The sequence below is a fragment of the Salmo trutta genome, chromosome 16, assembly GCF_901001165.1.
Source record: "Salmo trutta chromosome 16, fSalTru1.1, whole genome shotgun sequence".
In the NCBI taxonomy this organism is placed as follows: Eukaryota; Metazoa; Chordata; class Actinopteri; order Salmoniformes; family Salmonidae; genus Salmo; species Salmo trutta.
The window spans coordinates 29913886-29931129 of NC_042972.1; the positions used below are offsets into that span (position 1 = coordinate 29913886).

The 17244-nt window shown below is 44.1% G+C and overlaps 1 protein-coding gene across 9 annotated transcripts in view; it reads right to left on the bottom strand.

Annotated features, from left to right (window-relative positions):
• The window catches only part of LOC115150512 (sodium channel protein type 8 subunit alpha-like), a 123019-nt gene extending 106168 nt beyond the window's left edge, over nucleotides 1–16851 (bottom strand). For 8 of the 9 annotated variants that reach the window (XM_029693896.1, XM_029693887.1, XM_029693886.1 and 5 more), the window contains exons 1-2: nucleotides 16728–16851; nucleotides 11928–12262 (exon numbers count right to left, since the gene is read on the bottom strand). In XM_029693896.1, the coding sequence (XP_029549756.1) occupies nucleotides 11928–12206 (279 nt within the window). In that variant the 5' untranslated portion in view covers nucleotides 12207–12262; nucleotides 16728–16851. Of the gene's footprint in view, nucleotides 1–11927; nucleotides 12263–13110; nucleotides 13164–16727 lie in introns of all 9 variants that reach the window. The other variant, XM_029693884.1, reaches the window with a different exon arrangement.
• Nucleotides 16852–17244: the final 393 nt, after the last annotated feature.

Here is a 17244-nt window from a genome sequence, read left to right on the forward strand (position 1 = left end):
CAGTACAGTATTACACTCCATAACAGCTGTGGGACTAGGGGAGAATATATAGGCCAGTATACCGCACACCACGCAACATAGGCCAACACGCATAGAATGAAACACTAAAACATCTCAGCTAAACATACTACACACTGAACACAGATACAGTCCGATTCACACACAGTCAAACAACCCGTTACACTGTAAGCCCCACACATGTTCAACAGAAACACAAAGTCAGACTAACACATTAAAAACTAAACTTTTCACATGGCATGCACAACAAACAGACACATATTCAGATAAATAATCCACACCTACAAAGACATTCAGTAGGTATATAGAGACACCAAAAAGGACTTCAGACAAACTCTCTCTCTCTCTCTCTCTCTCACTCACTCACTCACTCTTTCTCTCTCTCACACACACACACACACACACACACACACACACACACACACACACACACACACACACACACACACACACACACACACACACACACACACACTGGGACTGTCTGTTTGTCATACACTCCAAGGGAAACACTGGCAAGGAGCGGCTGGGCAACAAGACAGAGGTGTCCTGAGACAGGAGTGTCCTGAGACAATAGTGTCCTGAAAGCTAATTAGATTAAAATAGTAAGTGGTGGCTGCAGAGCAGTCTGGGGAAAGACTAAATGGATTCTCTCTCTGCATTACAACACTCCTCACTCTCCCCTGATCCCTCGCTCTCTCTTTCCCTAAGTATTTCTTCCTCTCCTTTCTTTTTGACCATAAACTATCTATAGCTTGGATAACTCAAATCCTCACCATTTCTTCCTGTCAGAAAAAATTGTCTACCTCTATCATTTACTCCAATCATTGTGTGGTGATGGTTAAAATTAGGCTCAGGTTCAAATTGGGGCTACAGCAAAAATCTAGCGTTCAAAGAAATGTGGGGGGTCAAATGTTGCTATGACAGAAGAGACATGTGTAATGAGTGGCCTGCTCTGGACTCATTGCCAACATGACCACAGATGTGGTCCCTATAGCCTCATGCTAGGTGTATGTGTTCTCTCTGGCTGTCCTGACTTCAATTCCTCCCTCCCTCTCTTTCTTCCCTCCTTCCCTGGGGAGTGAAGGCGACTTTTACTTCAGACCCTCTGAGGACACACAGGTAAGCCTCTGATAGTCTTATTGGCTCTGATAGTCTTATTGGCATCAAATGGTTACATTCCAATGTCATTAATCATATTAAATGTGATTAAAGAATCATATTAATCTTATCTACTGCTATCAGCCAGGAATAGTCATTCATATTCTGACAGGCCTTTGATTCACTGACATTCTTGAGCCATAATAACTACAGATTCTCAATACAATATTTCATTGGACCAATCTGTAGAGATTTTCCCAGTTCGATGCCATCTGCAGTTATTTGCTCCCGAACAGTTTTCATTTTGTGATGACACATCACACACTGACATACACACATGCATGCACACACACCCCATACATCGGTTTCATCACTAATATGCTAGGCCTGTGTTTCAATTTAGGTCAATCAATATACATACAGAATCATAATTAAATTGTAAAGGGGCTTTAGTATGTCTGTAAGCTGGATGGATGTGGAGAGAGAGGAGGGAGAAATCTGCTATTGATTACACTAACTGGCTACTGTAGCACATCTACGAGAGAGAGAGAGAGAGAGAGAGAGAGCGAGCGAGAGAGCCTATAGAAGCCAGGACATAGTGAGGCGCCCCATTACTGTGGAGAGAAGAGAAGGCTAACTAGCCTACGATTCCCGGACATATTGAAATGGGCCAATACATATCAACCATTTGATGCATAGTGTGCTGGACCCACTGTGTGATAATCAAAGGCACGCTTCACATGAATAAACACACACCATCACACAGAGTGGCATGGGTCCTATACACAGTACACACACAGGAATGCAGTCCCACTGATCTAAATACTAGTACACACACACTTACATGCATACACACACAATGCAAACGGAATGTCTCATGACGGATTTGCTGCAAAGCTACTGCAAGTTTCATCATCCACAATAGAAGCTTTGAAGAGAAATACATATGCAGGAATAGGAGGCAGAATGCAGCTGCAGAGACAACCAAAGAAAGGGAGAGGAAGGAGGGAGGGGGAAAGGCATGCAGTGGAGCAGTGAGAGAGGGATGTGGAGGGGGCATGCAGGGATACAGGGACAGCAGCAAAGACAGACGAAGAGAGAGGGAGCAAAATAAGGAGAGAGAGAGAGCGAGAGAAAGGAATGGGGGCACGCAGTGGAGGAGAAAGTGAGAGAGGGGGGAATGAGGGGGTGGAGGGGGAGAGGGAGGAATGCAGAAGAAAATCCTGAGAGCTGCAGAGGGGAGAGAGCCAAAGCAGAGATGGATGGGTAGATGTAGGGAGGGAGGGAGGGAGGGAGGGAGGGAGGGAGGGAGGGGTAGGCAGCATGCAGCAGAGAGAAAGAGAAAGACACGACAGAAGGCTAAACGGGAAACAATGGAGAGTAGGTCATTGAGGGAGTAGCCTACCACAGCTGGGGGGGTAATTAGAATGTTCTTTAAACACCTGACTTCAGCCAGGATTTTTGTCCGAATCATTGTCTAAGACATCAATGACCTTCGCAAACAGAAACACATTCAGTGAGACAAACCATCGTAAACCCTTGCTAAAACGTTTGCATTAATACATCCGGAGATGATGGTCAAATTACGGTATACAGTATACATAACCTACTGGCCAGCATTTACGCAACCGCATGTACTATAATGCTAACACATCATTATCCAACCACACTCCCTCCCACACTCCCTCGCTCCCTCCCTCACTCCCTCCCTCCCACAATCCCTCCCTCCCCGGCACACATATGTACTACACTCTTATAAAAAAAGGTGCTATCTAGAACCTAAAAGGGTTCTTCGGCTGTCCCCATAAGATAACCCTTTGAAGAATCCTTTTGGTTCCAGGTTGAACCCTTCTGGCTTCAAGTAGAACCCTTGTCACAGAGGGTTCTACATGGAACCAAAAAGGGTTATCCTACGGGGACAGCCGAAGAACCCATTTGGAACCCATATATACACTCTTTTTTCTAAGAGTGTATATAGCCAGTCCAACTCCACTGAGCATCAATCCCCTCTAGATGTCCTGTGTGGTGTGCTCCCCCCTCCCAAACCCCTCCCTTCCCCTCTCCCTCCCTCTCTACTCCCCCTCTCCTCCCCTCGGCAGAAGCATGCTGTGTCATCAGACACTAAGGACTCAGACAGGCCGCTAAAGCCAGGCCCTTGCTCTAATTTACTACACCTCAGAGAGAGAGAAAGAGGGAGAGAGAGGAAAGGGTGTGTGGGGGGAGGTGGGGGGGGGGGTAATTTGACTCTTTAAAATCACAGCCATGGCATGATAGGAAGTGAATAAAGTCACCAACGTGGGACCTAGCTATGGTTAATTATATCAGTGTATGAAGGACATATTCTGGATATGTTTTACTCATTCAAACCTACTCACTGTCCCTGTGTGATCAGCATCAGCCATTGGAAATGACCAGTCAGTATGCTACTCAGCCAGGTTCATTTGGGGACAGCAGCAGTCTGCCATGCAGGAGAGACACTGGTTACATCATAGAGATAGAATGAATAGCAGGAGAGACACTGATTACATCATAGAGATAGAATGACTAGCAGGAGAGACTCTGGTTACATCATAGAGATAGAATGACTAGCAGGAGAGACTCTGGTTACATCATAGAGATAGAATGACTAGCAGGAGAGACTCTGGTTACATCATAGAGATAGAATGACTAGCAGGAGAGACTCTGGTTACATCATAGAAATAGAATGACTAGCAGGAGAGACTGGTTACATCATAGAGGTAGAATGACTAGCAGGAGAGACTCTGGTTACATCATAGAGATAGAATGACTAGCAGGAGAGACTCTGGTTACATCATAGAGATAGAATGACTAGAAATAGAGACTCTGGTTACATCATAGACATAGAATGACTAGCAGGAGAGACTCTGGTTACATCATAGAGATAGAATGACTAGAAATAGAGACTCTGGTTACATCATAGAGATAGAACAACTAGCAATAGAGACACTGGTTACATCATAGAGATAGAATGACTAGCAGGAGAGACACTGGTTACATCATAGAGATAGAATAACTAGAAATAGAGACTCTGGTTACATCATAGAGATAGAACGACTAGCAATAGAGACACTGGTTACATCATAGAGATAGAATGACTAGCAATAGAGACACTGGTTACATCATAGAGATAGAATGACTAGCAGGAGAGACTCTGGTTACATCATAGAGATAGAATGACTAGAAATAGAGACACTGGTTACATCATAGAGATAGAATGACTAGCAGGAGAGGCTCTGGTTACATCATAGAGATAGAATGACTAGCAGGAGAGACTCTGGTTACATCATAGAGATAGAATGACTAGCAGGAGAGACACTGGTTACATCATAGAGATAGAATAACTAGAAATAGAGACTCTGGTTACATCATAGAGATAGAACGACTAGCAATAGAGACACTGGTTACATCATAGAGATAGAATGGCTAGCAGGAGAGACTCTGGTTACATCATAGAGATAGAACGACTAGCAATAGAGACACTGGTTACATCATAGAGATAGAATGGCTAGCAGGAGAGGCTCTGGTTACATCATAGAGATAGAATGGCTAGCAGGAGAGACTCTGGTTACATCATAGAGATAGAATGGCTAGCAGGAGAGACTCTGGTTACATCATAGAGATAGAATGGCTAGCAGGAGAGGCTCTGGTTACATCATAGAGATAGAATGGCTAGCAGGAGACACTGGTTACACCATAGAGATAGAATGGCTGGCAGGAGACACTGGTTACATCATAGAGATAGAATGGCTAGCAGGAGACACTGGTTACACCATAGAGATAGAATGGCTAGCAGGAGACACTGGTTACACCATAGAGATAGAATGGCTAGCAGGAGACACTGGTTACACCATAGAGATAGAATGGCTGGCAGGAGACACTGGTTACACCATAGAGATAGAATGGCTAGCAGGAGACACTGGTTACACCATAGAGATAGAATGGCTAGCAGGAGACACTGGTTACACCATAGAGATAGAATGACTAGCAGGAGACACTGGTTACACCATAGAGATAGAATGGCTAGCAGGAGACACTGGTTACATATCAGAGATACAATGTAAAAATACTCTTTGGATCAACCTAAAAAAAAATGTGTGAACTGGTTGCAAGTAAATGAGTTAGGTTTTATCAATTGAAAAAAGCAAACACTTGTTGAAACCAAAAAAATGATTCAATGCCAAGTGTTATATTCAATTATTTCCAAATCTATATTTCAAGTTGCACCGTCTTTATTTCAACACTACACTTACCCCACTGGTTAAACCTAATAAACAACATAAAAACAAACATGTATATACAACCCAATTTTCATGTTGTACCAAGTAGATTTTTCCCTTTGGAATTACCTATACACATTTGTTCAATTGGGTTACAAGCAATGAAATCAATTTCTTGTTAATCAAGATATGAAATTGGTTCCATAGCATGAAATAATGACTCCAAACACTTTCTTTACATAAGACTTTCACATGAACTGGTTCCAATATTGTAACCAATATTGGTTTTGGGGCGGCAAGTAGCCTATTGGTTAAAGTGTTGGGCCAGTAACCAAAAGTTTGCTAAATCGAATCCCTGAGCTGACAAGGTAAAATTCTGTCGTTCTGCCCCTGAACAAGGCAGTTAACCACTGTTCCTAGGCTGTCATTGTAAATAAGAATTTGTTATTAACTGACTTGCCTAGTTAAATAAAGGTTAAATAAAAAATACAAATAAATAAAAATAAAAAAACAAATGGTGACCATCAATGGAGTCCAGGTTCTTTAGTACCACAGGGTTAGGATTACACCTACAATAGACCATGCCTCCGATGCTTCTGATAGGCTGCTGCCACTACATTGTACTCACTGCTATGCAATGCGAATGTGCACGAGATGTTAAAAGGAATGTAGAAGCTTTCATTCAATTCAAAACATCACATTGATCTGTACATTTAATAGAATAGGTTGAATAAACCAAAGGGCAATTTTGGATCATACCAATCAGAAAAATCACTTCAGAAGAACAACAGTGCTGTCAAACTTTTTACAGTGTAAGAACAGCTAGCAAGGGTCAATGCTAATACACCATAGAGATAGAATCGATACGGAGGTCAATGCTACACCATAGTGAGAGAATGGCTAGCAAGGGTCAATGCTACAACATAGAGATAGAATGGCTACGGGGGTCAATGCTACACCATAGAGAGAGAATGGCTATGGGGGTCAATGCTACACCATAGAGAGAGAATGGCTACGGGGGTCAATGCTACACCATAGAGATAGAATGGCTACGAGGGTCAATGCTACTACACCATAGAAATAGAATGGCTACGAGGGTCAATGCTACTACACCATAGAGAGAGAATGGCTACGGGGGTCAATGCTACTACACCATAGAGAGAGAATGGCTACAGGGGTCAATGCTACTACACCATAGAGAGAGAATGGCTACGAGGATCAATGCTACTACACCATAGAGAAAGAATGGCTACGGGGGTCAATGTTACTACACCATAGAGAGAAAATGGCTACGGGGGTCAATGCTACTACACCATAGAGAGAGAATGGCTACGAGGGTCAATGCTACTACACCATAGAGAGAGAATGGCTACGGGGGTCAATGCTACACCATAGAGAAAGAATGGCTACGAGGGTCAATGCTACACCATAGAGAGAGAATGGCTACGGGGGTCAATGCTACACCATAGAGATAGAATGGCTACGAGGATCAATGCTACTACACCATAGAGAGAGAATGGCTACGAGGGTCAATGCTACACCATAGAGATAGAATGGCTACGAGGATCAATGCTACTACACCATAGAGAGAGAATGGCTACGGGGGTCAATGCTACTACACCATAGAGAGAGAATGGCTACGAGGATCAATGCTACTACACCATAGAGAGAGAATGGCTACGGGGGTCAATGCTACTACACCATAGAGAGAGAATGGCTACGGGGGTCAATGCTACTACACCATAGAGATAGAATGGCTACGGGGGTCAATGCTACTACACCATAGAGAGAGAATGGCTACGGGGGTCAATGTTACTACACCATAGAGATAGAATGGCTACGAGGGTCAATGCTACACCATAGAGAGAGAATGGCTACGGGGGTCAATGCTACACCATAGAGATAGAATGGCTATGAGGGTCAATGCTACTACACCATAGAGATAGAATGGCTACGGGGGTCAATGCTACTACACCATAGAGAGAGAATGGCTACGAGGGTCAATGCTACTACACCATAGAGAGAGAATGGCTACGGGGGTCAATGTTACTACACCATAGAGAGAGAATGGCTACGGGGGTCAATGTTACTACACCATAGAGAGAGAATGGCTACGGGGGTCAATGTTACTACACCATAGAGAGAGAATGGCTACGGGGGTCAATGCAACACCATAGAGAGAGAATGGCTACGGGGGTCAATGCTACTACACCATAGAGAGAGAATGGCTACGGGGGTCAATGCTATACCATAGCGAGAGAATGGCTACGGGGTTCAATGCTACTACACCATAGAGATAGAATGGCTACGGGGGTCAATGTTACTACACCATAGAGAGAGAATGGCTACGGGGGTCAATGCTACACCATAGAGAGAGAATGGCTACGGGGGTCAATGCTACTACACCATAGAGAGAGAATGGCTACGGGGGTCAATGCTACTACACCATAGAGATAGAATGGCTACGGGGGTCAATGCTACACCATAGAGAGAGAATGGCTACGGGGGTCAATGCTACTACACCATAGAGAGAGAATGGCTACGGGGGTCAGTGCTACTACACCATAGAGATAGAATGGCTACGGGGGTCAATGCTACTACACCATAGAGATAGAATGGCTACGGGGGTCAATGCTACTACACCATAGAGATAGAATGGCTACGGGGGTCAATGCTACTACACCATAGAGATAGAATGGCTACGGGGGTCAATGCTATACATAGCCCATCTATAAATAGCCCAAACAACCACCTCTTCCCCTACTGTATATATTTATTTATTTATTTTGCTCCTTTGCACCCCAGAATTTCTACTTTGCACACTCATCTACTGTCAAATCTACAATTTCAGTGTTTTTTAATTGCTATATTGTATTTACTTCGCCACCATGGCCTATTTATTGCCTTTACCTCCCTTATCTCACCTCATTTGCTCACATTGTATATAGACTTATTTTTCTACTGTATTATTGACTGTATGTTTGTTTTACTCCATGTGTAACTCTGTGTTGTTATATGTGTCGAACTGCTTTGCTTTATCTTGGCCAGGTCACAGTTGGAAATGAGAACTTGTTCTCAACTTGCCTACCTGGTTAAATAAAGGTGAAATAAATAAAATAAATAAATAAATAAAAATACCATAGAGATAGAATGGCTAGCAGGAGAGACGCTGGTTACACCATACAGTGCTACATTCTTTGGTCGCCAGACCATACCTGTTTCAGCTTGTCTGAAGCACAAACAGATCTAACAACCTGGCTTAAGCTACTGTAGATGCTATGTACTGTATGCTGTATTAAACAACCAATAGTGCTGTATTGTCTAGTTCCCTCAAACTCAACTCTGGACCTCCAAGCCAGTTACACCGCATGTTTTCATTGTTCCCTTCTAGTCAGGGACTGATTTAGACCTGGGACATCATGTGGGTGCAATTAAGTAAACGTTTCTACGAAGGGCCCAGGCCAACATGTTTGTCGGGCACACACACACAGCGTTCACTGTGGCTCCTCCCACACACATGCACTTGCACAACTTAAATTCAACCCCATCTTCAACAAACACGTACTCACACACACATGCACTGTCACACACACACATGCGTGCACATACACCTGCACAAATGCTCACATGCACAGATACACACACACTAACACACACATCCACCACAGCCAGGGGAGAAGAGAAACTGCAGTGACTGCACTTTTCCCTCACCGGCACCGCTCCCCTCTTCCCCTACTCGATTCATGAGTGCTGTGATCAGGTTTCACTGCAGCTGACAGCAACACACACACACGGTCATACGCAAGCTTGCATACATGGAGGTGGGGAGAAAGGGAGGGGATAGGGGAATTGGCGGTCGAGTAGAGGAGAGAATGAGAATGAGAAACCTGGAGAGGTAGAGAGAGAAAAGAGGTTGAGAGATTGAGGAGGAGGTTTTGAGGTGACAAATGAATATGCATGCCGGGGCTCCCATAGGTGTCATGAAAGGTGAAGGTGTGGATGGGAGGGGAGGGAGGGAGGTAGTAAAAGCTCTGAATGGCCAGGGAGGCTGAGGCCCATTGTGTGTCCCAGACCATCCTGGTCCCAGCAGGTCAGTGACTTGCGCTCTGCTCTCTACCGGGTCCTCTTACGTAATTGACACACACACACAGCCCGGCCTGCAGTGTGTGTGTCACAAAGGTAAGAGACCTTGGGAGGGCAGAGTGAGGGAGAGGCGTGATAGCATACATGCGCACACACACACTCATTCACTCTTACACACACACGCATGCACGCACACACACACACACACACACATGCACGCACACACACACACACACACACACACACACACACACACACACACACACATTCACACAGAGATCTAGGGAGGGAGGTCACTGAGACAGACACAGCTCCTGACATGAGAGAGCCCTGAGCACCACCTGATGAACGAGTCTACCTCTGTCCCTCCTCAAGGACAGGGAGGAGAGAACAAAGGAACAAGGGAGCAGAGGCAGGAGAAGGAGAGAGCCAAGCATAACAGATAGGGCAACGGGGTAAGGAAGAGGGGAGGATGAAGGAGAGGGTTAAACTCAGCAATTGTACATCGCCATCACCCCTCCTCTGGCTGCCATCATAGAAGTCCATGGATCGTTAGATCATAGGAGACACACACATTGCTGAGTGGGTCTCTATAGCCCTGCAGGCCCTAGATTATCTTACAGGCTAGAAAACCCATCCCAGCCCTGCCTCCATCCTAACCTACAGGCCTGCCCAGCCCAGCCTAGCCTGCAGCTCAGTCCAGCCTCTTATCCAGCCTCAGCCTCAGCCCTGCCCAACCACCAGCCTAGCCTTCAGCCCTGCCTCCAACCCAAGCCAGCCCAGCCCCCAGTTTAGCCCAGCCATCCAGCTCAGCTTAACCCTTTCTCCAACCCTGCCCAGCCCAGCTCAGCCCAGCAACTCAGCCCAGTACAGCCAGCTGGCCCAGGAAACAGGCTGCTCCTCACCTCTACCACCCTCAAGGTGGAGCCAGCCCCTCCTCTCCTCTCCTGGGCTTGGATTACACTGGGGGGTGGAGGCTGAGGGGAGAGGGGCCTAAACTGAAAGGGAAACTGTACTGTTGTGCCCTGGGCTGGTAGGGGAAGCAACCATTTGACTTACGCTAAATGGGAGCTCTTATGTGTTGTGTATGCATACCAAATTGGGCGTATGTGGTGTCTGGCCTGAATCATGATACGATATGGTGGTTGTATTTTTAAGGAAGCCATGCAACAAACAAAACAGCTGCTAACTCCTTCAAATTGGTACAAGTAGGCAGGGAAAAAGTATCCCATGCAAAAATACTATGAAGATGTGCTAAATGTACAGTATGCAGGGAAATGTACATACACTAAATGCATAAACTTGCACACACACACCACATTCTCCTACACAGAAACCCAGATACACACACACACATGCAGACTGTCTGCTTCGACAGAACACCCTCATGATCCAAGTGCAATTTTCCTCACTAGCAAATTCAATTAGCACTGATAGCACATATTCAGAGAGGCCCGTTGGTGTCATCTCTGCTGCCAGCATCCACCAGCACATTTCCAGTAAGTGCAGCAACACAGAGCATCAATCAACAGATAAGACTACATAAGCATTACCAAACAGGCCTGCGGTCCAGAGCTCCAGACATTCACTGCAGAGTTACTGGATCCACCAGCATCGTCTGGGTAATTGTGCTAGCCAGAGCATTCAGAACATACTTATGAGCACTATGTGAGCCTTCTTAGGAATCGACTGACTCTAATTGCCTCTCCCAGTGGTCAAACTATTAAAGAGCAATAACACACCTCAAGGTCATCTTTGCTGTTGACTCTGTGCCATAACCCTATTTTCATGGCTGGTACAACGATGTGGAACACAAACATAAAAAATTAAAAACTGTTGTAAATCTGGTGTTTTATGCCAAACGGTTTTGTTGTATTTCAGTCTTCTGTGATGTATATAAAGTGTAATACTGGAATGCAAACTCAAAATGGAATACATTTCAACTGTATATCTGGCATGGTCCAGGTGTCTTCTTTTATTAAGCCCATAACCATGTGTGTGAGGTGTATAATATTGTTTCAAAGTAGCTTTGTTTAAGACTACCAAGAAACACTCTGTGTGACCCTGATTTAGTCCCCTGCAGTAAAAGGTTCATCAAGTTTCCTATAGATAGTTTGATTCTAAATGTACTCATAGCCAAGCCATGGTAGTGTTTTTTCCCTTATACTTAACCCATAAGCTTAACATCTCATTCATAAACGTGGTTAAAGCTTAATATAAGGGGACACACATTAGGACTTATAACACAGTCATTAGCAGTATACATTTAAAAGGCAAGCTACAAAGATTTGAGTATAGAACAATCCATTTGTTCCTTCCTCAAAATATTTTTCTAAACAGATATTATACCAGTACTACTTTCAAACCTCGGACCCATCCCATCCTACCCCACAACCCTCCAACCCCTAACTTCTCACTGCAGGAGAGTTAGTTTGATACCTTTGTCATGTTGAGCCCTGTGTGGGATTGAGTGGTGTAGGAACTCACTTTCTCATTCATATAATAAGGGTCCAAGTCCTCCAGTGGTACCGCCACCAGCCCATTAGGGATGTCCCCGTAGATGAAAGGGAGGGACTTTCCCGCCTCCAGATCACCATTGGGCATGGGTTCTTCCTCTTCTTCATCGCGGTGACTGCTGTCAGACTTGGGCTTGGGCTTTTTCTTGATCTTCTCCTGGAATTGGCGCTCCTCGATAGTAAGGAGCGACTCGGGGGTGAACAGCTTGAAGCTGTCAGGTCCTGGGGGTGCGAGACCGGGCGCGGCCATGTTTTCATCCTACAGCTATTTCCGCTTTATTTACGTTTCATCCAGGACATCTGGCTCTGAGAGAGGGAGAGAGAGAGAGGGAAAGTGAGAGAGAGAGAGAGAGAGGGAAAGAGAGAAAGAGAGAGAGAGAGAGAGAGAGAGAGAGAGAGGAGGAGAAAAAGAGACAGGATAAAAGGTATAAATGCTGACAAATCCATATCTCTAATGAAACTCAAGTTGAGAACATCCATTTTCACGAAGAACTTTGGTTATGATTTAGGAAGTATTTGGCAGTTCAGCATCTGGGTAAACAGCCTGTCCTACTATCAAATTACAAAATGCAAAAAGTCATAATGATCTTGTTTAAAATATCACCTTGGGTACAATCAAATTGAACAACACTCAGAAGGCTAGCTAACATCTCATGAAGGTCTCCTCTTTTAGTTCAAATTAGATGGCAGAACAAAGAGACGAATGGAACATCTGATAGATTTATATTTCATCATGGTGCTTATTAACAAGACTAATTGCTCGGTTGTGTCCTCTCTGTCTGTCTGTCTATCTGTCTGTCTGTTGCTCCCCCTAAGCCTGAGACAGGGTGAAATGTTCTATCTCTGTCAGAGAGGAAGGCATCCTGACTAGAGGATGTGCAACCATTAAGAACCTGAGCCAGACACTCTCTCTCTCCCTCTATATGATTCTTTCTCTCTCTGTCTCTCCTCTCTCTCTCTTGCTTTCTCAAAATGCATACAGATAAAGGCCACAGAAATCAGGGCTGCTACTGAGGTTTTCAGAGAACTGTGACTTCAATCTACTTCAATCATTCATGGTGGCTTTGACGCTGTCTGGCTGGCCTGCTGATTACCTTGGTGACCCTACAGGGAGAAGAATTAATGGCAACCTCCAGCCCTCTGTTTCCTTGTACCTGTCTGTCTGCTGCATGGGCTCTTCCCTTGTCCCAGGTGACCTGTACTGCTTCTGGAGGGAGGGAGCTCTGTTAAATGTCTTTCTTTGGAATATCTGACTAATGTTCCAAGATACTTCCTCTCTCTCTCTCTCTCTCTCTCTCTCTCTCTCTCTCTCTGAAAAACCTGACATTACATATCTTAATAAGATATTCCCTTTGTACCCACATTCTAACTTGGAAAAAGTAGGTACTATGGCACCAAAATCTAAATATGGTCCCTTTGGAACTTTCTTCCTCTTCTGTTCCATTGCAATGCTTCTCTAGAATGCTGGAGTTCCGGTGGTATGATGGATAACAAACGTATATGACTTCAGTAGATTCTCAAAACACCACAGATCATTGCCATAACCTGGTCATGATGGATCTTCATTTTTCAGTATTGTTGACTTGTAATGTGTTAGTGTAAAAGTACAGTTGCTCTCTAATATATGTTCACCCTTGCACATTACAGTGGAGTGCAATGGAGCAGAACATTTTGTTTTCTCTTGACAAAACTGGTTGAATGGCTATTTTTACCCTGTAGGCACCTGCAACTTACTCATAGGTGAGAAAAATTACACCGTAAATGAGATTCACCTGCCTCCTAACAGATTCATTTGAATTCTTCTGATTTCAGAATAATTTAGTCCAGGTTATTTTCGTGACTTTTAAGTGGAAATCTAGTTTTTTTTCAAATATATTGCCAAGGGTGTGATGTTATTTTTTTTATATAAACATGCAGGCTATTATCTGATCTGATATAGATACATTTTCAAGTATCATCGTCATGAACATTGCAGTGCATGTTATAGAGGTTAGGCTACATTTCACGACTAATTCATGAGGCCAGGAATGAACGAAGGGCAAAGAAACCTTAAAAGCCCCCATACCTATAAACCGCTGACACCAGAGATTGTACAACTAGGAAATTAAGTCGTCGTTTTAAGTAACCCGACCCTGGTGCAACCTCCAAGTCTCCTTCCACAAATGTTACATCAATTGATCTACGTTCAAGGTGATTCACAAACATTGATGCACCACAGGGCATATGGGGAACTAATTTACTAATGATGGCATAGAGGAGCTGTCCAACTGGCTTTCCTATAGCGAATGTGTAGAGTTAATCAAGACTATTCATTCTGTCCTCATTTGGGCTGCAGGTAAATCAAGTCAATGTAATAGCCAACCACATTCCAAGAAGGATGGGACCTTGTGATACAAAACATTTCCTTCAAAAAATTAAGGCTACTCACGTGTTCATTCAATCGCTGAGAGTGCATGCTGTTCCTAATGCCATCCCGGACATTCAACCCAATAAGCATGCGTATTTACCAATAGCATAATTGTAACATCCATTTAGATTTTGCTACAGACAGACGAGTGATTAGTCCATTGTGAGAAGGATTGTTAATCGCATGAAACCGAACCTGAGATGGTAGAGAACTCCAGTGGCTTCTGGAAGCCGCCCCATTGGTCAAAAACTGGTTGAATCAACGTTGTTTCCACGTCATTTCAACAAAAAGAATATATGCGATTACGTTGAATCAACGTGGGAAAATGATTGAATTTGCAAAAAGTCATCAAAGTAAGGTCATTTCGTCTGTTTTTCACCAAACTTTTAACCTAGATCCAATGACATGGAGACATGTTTTTTTCACGTTGAATACACGTTAGTTGACAACTCAACCAAATGTAAATCAAAACTAGATGTTGAACTGACGTCTCCTTAGATCGCGCTGCCTATCGCTGTCCGTTTCAGCACCACTGATGACAGAGTCCTCAAAGGAAGCGCTAGCTCGAGTCCTCTATGCGTGTGTCCTCTATGCCAAGAAAAGAGACATCCAAACGCCCAACCAGCAGAGTTGCCTAGGCCTGTAATTTAACTATTTATCGCAACAGTTTCACTCCATTATTGAGAGGTGGGCTATAAGAAAGACGAAACTGAGAGCATCCGACATCGTGGAGAGTCTGGAGACAGATGTGAAGAGGAGGGGCATAGTGGAGATCTATTGAGGAGAGAAACGCAACTGGATAGAGGAGTCCGCACGGAATCAGACGAGGGTAGCAGCAGCACAGCATATCCAGTGCGTCTACACGAGGGCCTACATGCCAGTGGCACACAGAATTCAATAACTCCAAATTGCCTAATTTAGCATTGACCGGATAGGATACTGAATGAGAGCAATATGGACTGGAATAAATGATATACTCAAATATTAACACAATATAGTCAATTAGTCTAGACCTCATGCCAATCCCATTGATTTGGATATAATCTGGCTCTTGCGCTTTCAGTGTTGTCTATGAATGAACAGGGTGGCATCGTTAAACCCCTGCCAAAATGGAGGTCATTCAGAAAACTGCTCATGTTGCCCATGTCAGGACAATAATCGATTAATTTATAAGTGGATTTCCTCTCCCAGCAATTGTCATTACATGTTATCACTTGATAAACCCCATAGCACATGTAAAACCGTTAAACAAAGTCAAATGCGCACCTTCTTGGCCTATATGTTATAAACTGGTAATAACTCTTCCACTGTATGGTCTATCAGTATGACTTTGTATTGTAGCTCATGCACTGTTTACACACGCGCGTGCCTTGTCCCCGGCATGCGGGCCAAAGCCTTTACTAAAATACTGCAGTATTGAGGATGCTTCTATGACAGAGGCACAAGTCCATTTGAAAACATGCACTGCTCGTATAAATTCTAGGCTATGTCATTAATTTAACTGTGTTGCTCCAAAACAATCTCAGCTCCACCATTCGAAGTAAATGGTATAAATTGTTATAGATTGTCTTGATAATGGTTTTTGGTAAGCTCCCCAGATACCATTGACGACCGTATTGTATAGCACCACACCCGAAAAGACTGCCTAGGTAAGCCATAAGGCTCCCAACATTAACATGGAAGGGTTATAACACCATCGTGGACATTTGTTATCCACCTCTATTTGGGGATGGGGGCTGTAAAGAGATGAGGAGGGGGTGCCGCGGTCCCCCTTCAACTGCCAAACCTGAGGCATGCGTATCTCAAGCAATATAGCCTCAAAATTGCAAGGGGAGGGGTGATGGAGTGGAGGTGGGGTGCATGAGGTAACACTATCACAGTTACAGTTAAATGGTCTTACAAAGGATTAGGGTATCGAGAATAGAAGTTGACTCAAAGCTCATACCGCTACCGTGTATGCCTGCATGTATGTCGATGTCAGCGCTAACACGCACTGAAGTTTGACGTGCTCCTACTTCCCGAGGCATCCCAGCGTATGCGTATGTTTCACATTTTGACACATAGAATGTCATTCCGTTCAGAGGCAGGCCAACACCCCGATTTACCTGCTTAACACTCTCCACCACTTTTCGCAGTATAAGCTTATATTTTTCAGCTAAGACTGTCATCCCTACATGTAATTGAGGTTTCGCATGCATATTTGCACAAGCTTTGGCAAGGAGCGCTATCCACAATATTCAGGATAAAGGATTCTGAGAGGGGGACCGCTCTGCGGCATTGGGGATGCAGGTTGTAGACAGGGAAGTAGCATGATCCATCCTCCGCCAAAACCCCGCCGGACAAGACAACATAATATCTACTTACTTTTCCCGCATTAACAGAAATCCAGACAGCCGGCACTGAACTGCAGATGTCCAGAAGATTCGGGAGAAACTGCGGCTGACGCCATATTGTTGCTGCTACCTCCCTTCCCAGCGCGTGCGGGTACCCTGCATAATTGATGACTCTCAGCAAATTGTTAGGGAGTGTCGGTAAATGCCTTTGGTTTGAAAACGGCCCAGTGACTGCAGTATCGCAAGCAACATGATTGCACAAAACAGAACAAAGTTATTCAACTAATAGTTAAGAAGACTATCATATAATGTGTGATCCAAAAGTTAAAATTGTTGATTTCTGGGTTTGTTTTAGTGGATGACAAAACTGTTTTTTTGTGACCAATTTTTTATTATTATTATATTTTTTTTATGAGGGGTTCAGATCCCAGACAGGCAATAATATTCAAGAAGTACATATATATATAGAAACGAAAAAATGTGTCCTATCTGTCCCATCTCTCCTTTCCCTCCCCCTTCTCAGTAGGTGTGACCCATTCCTCATCTTA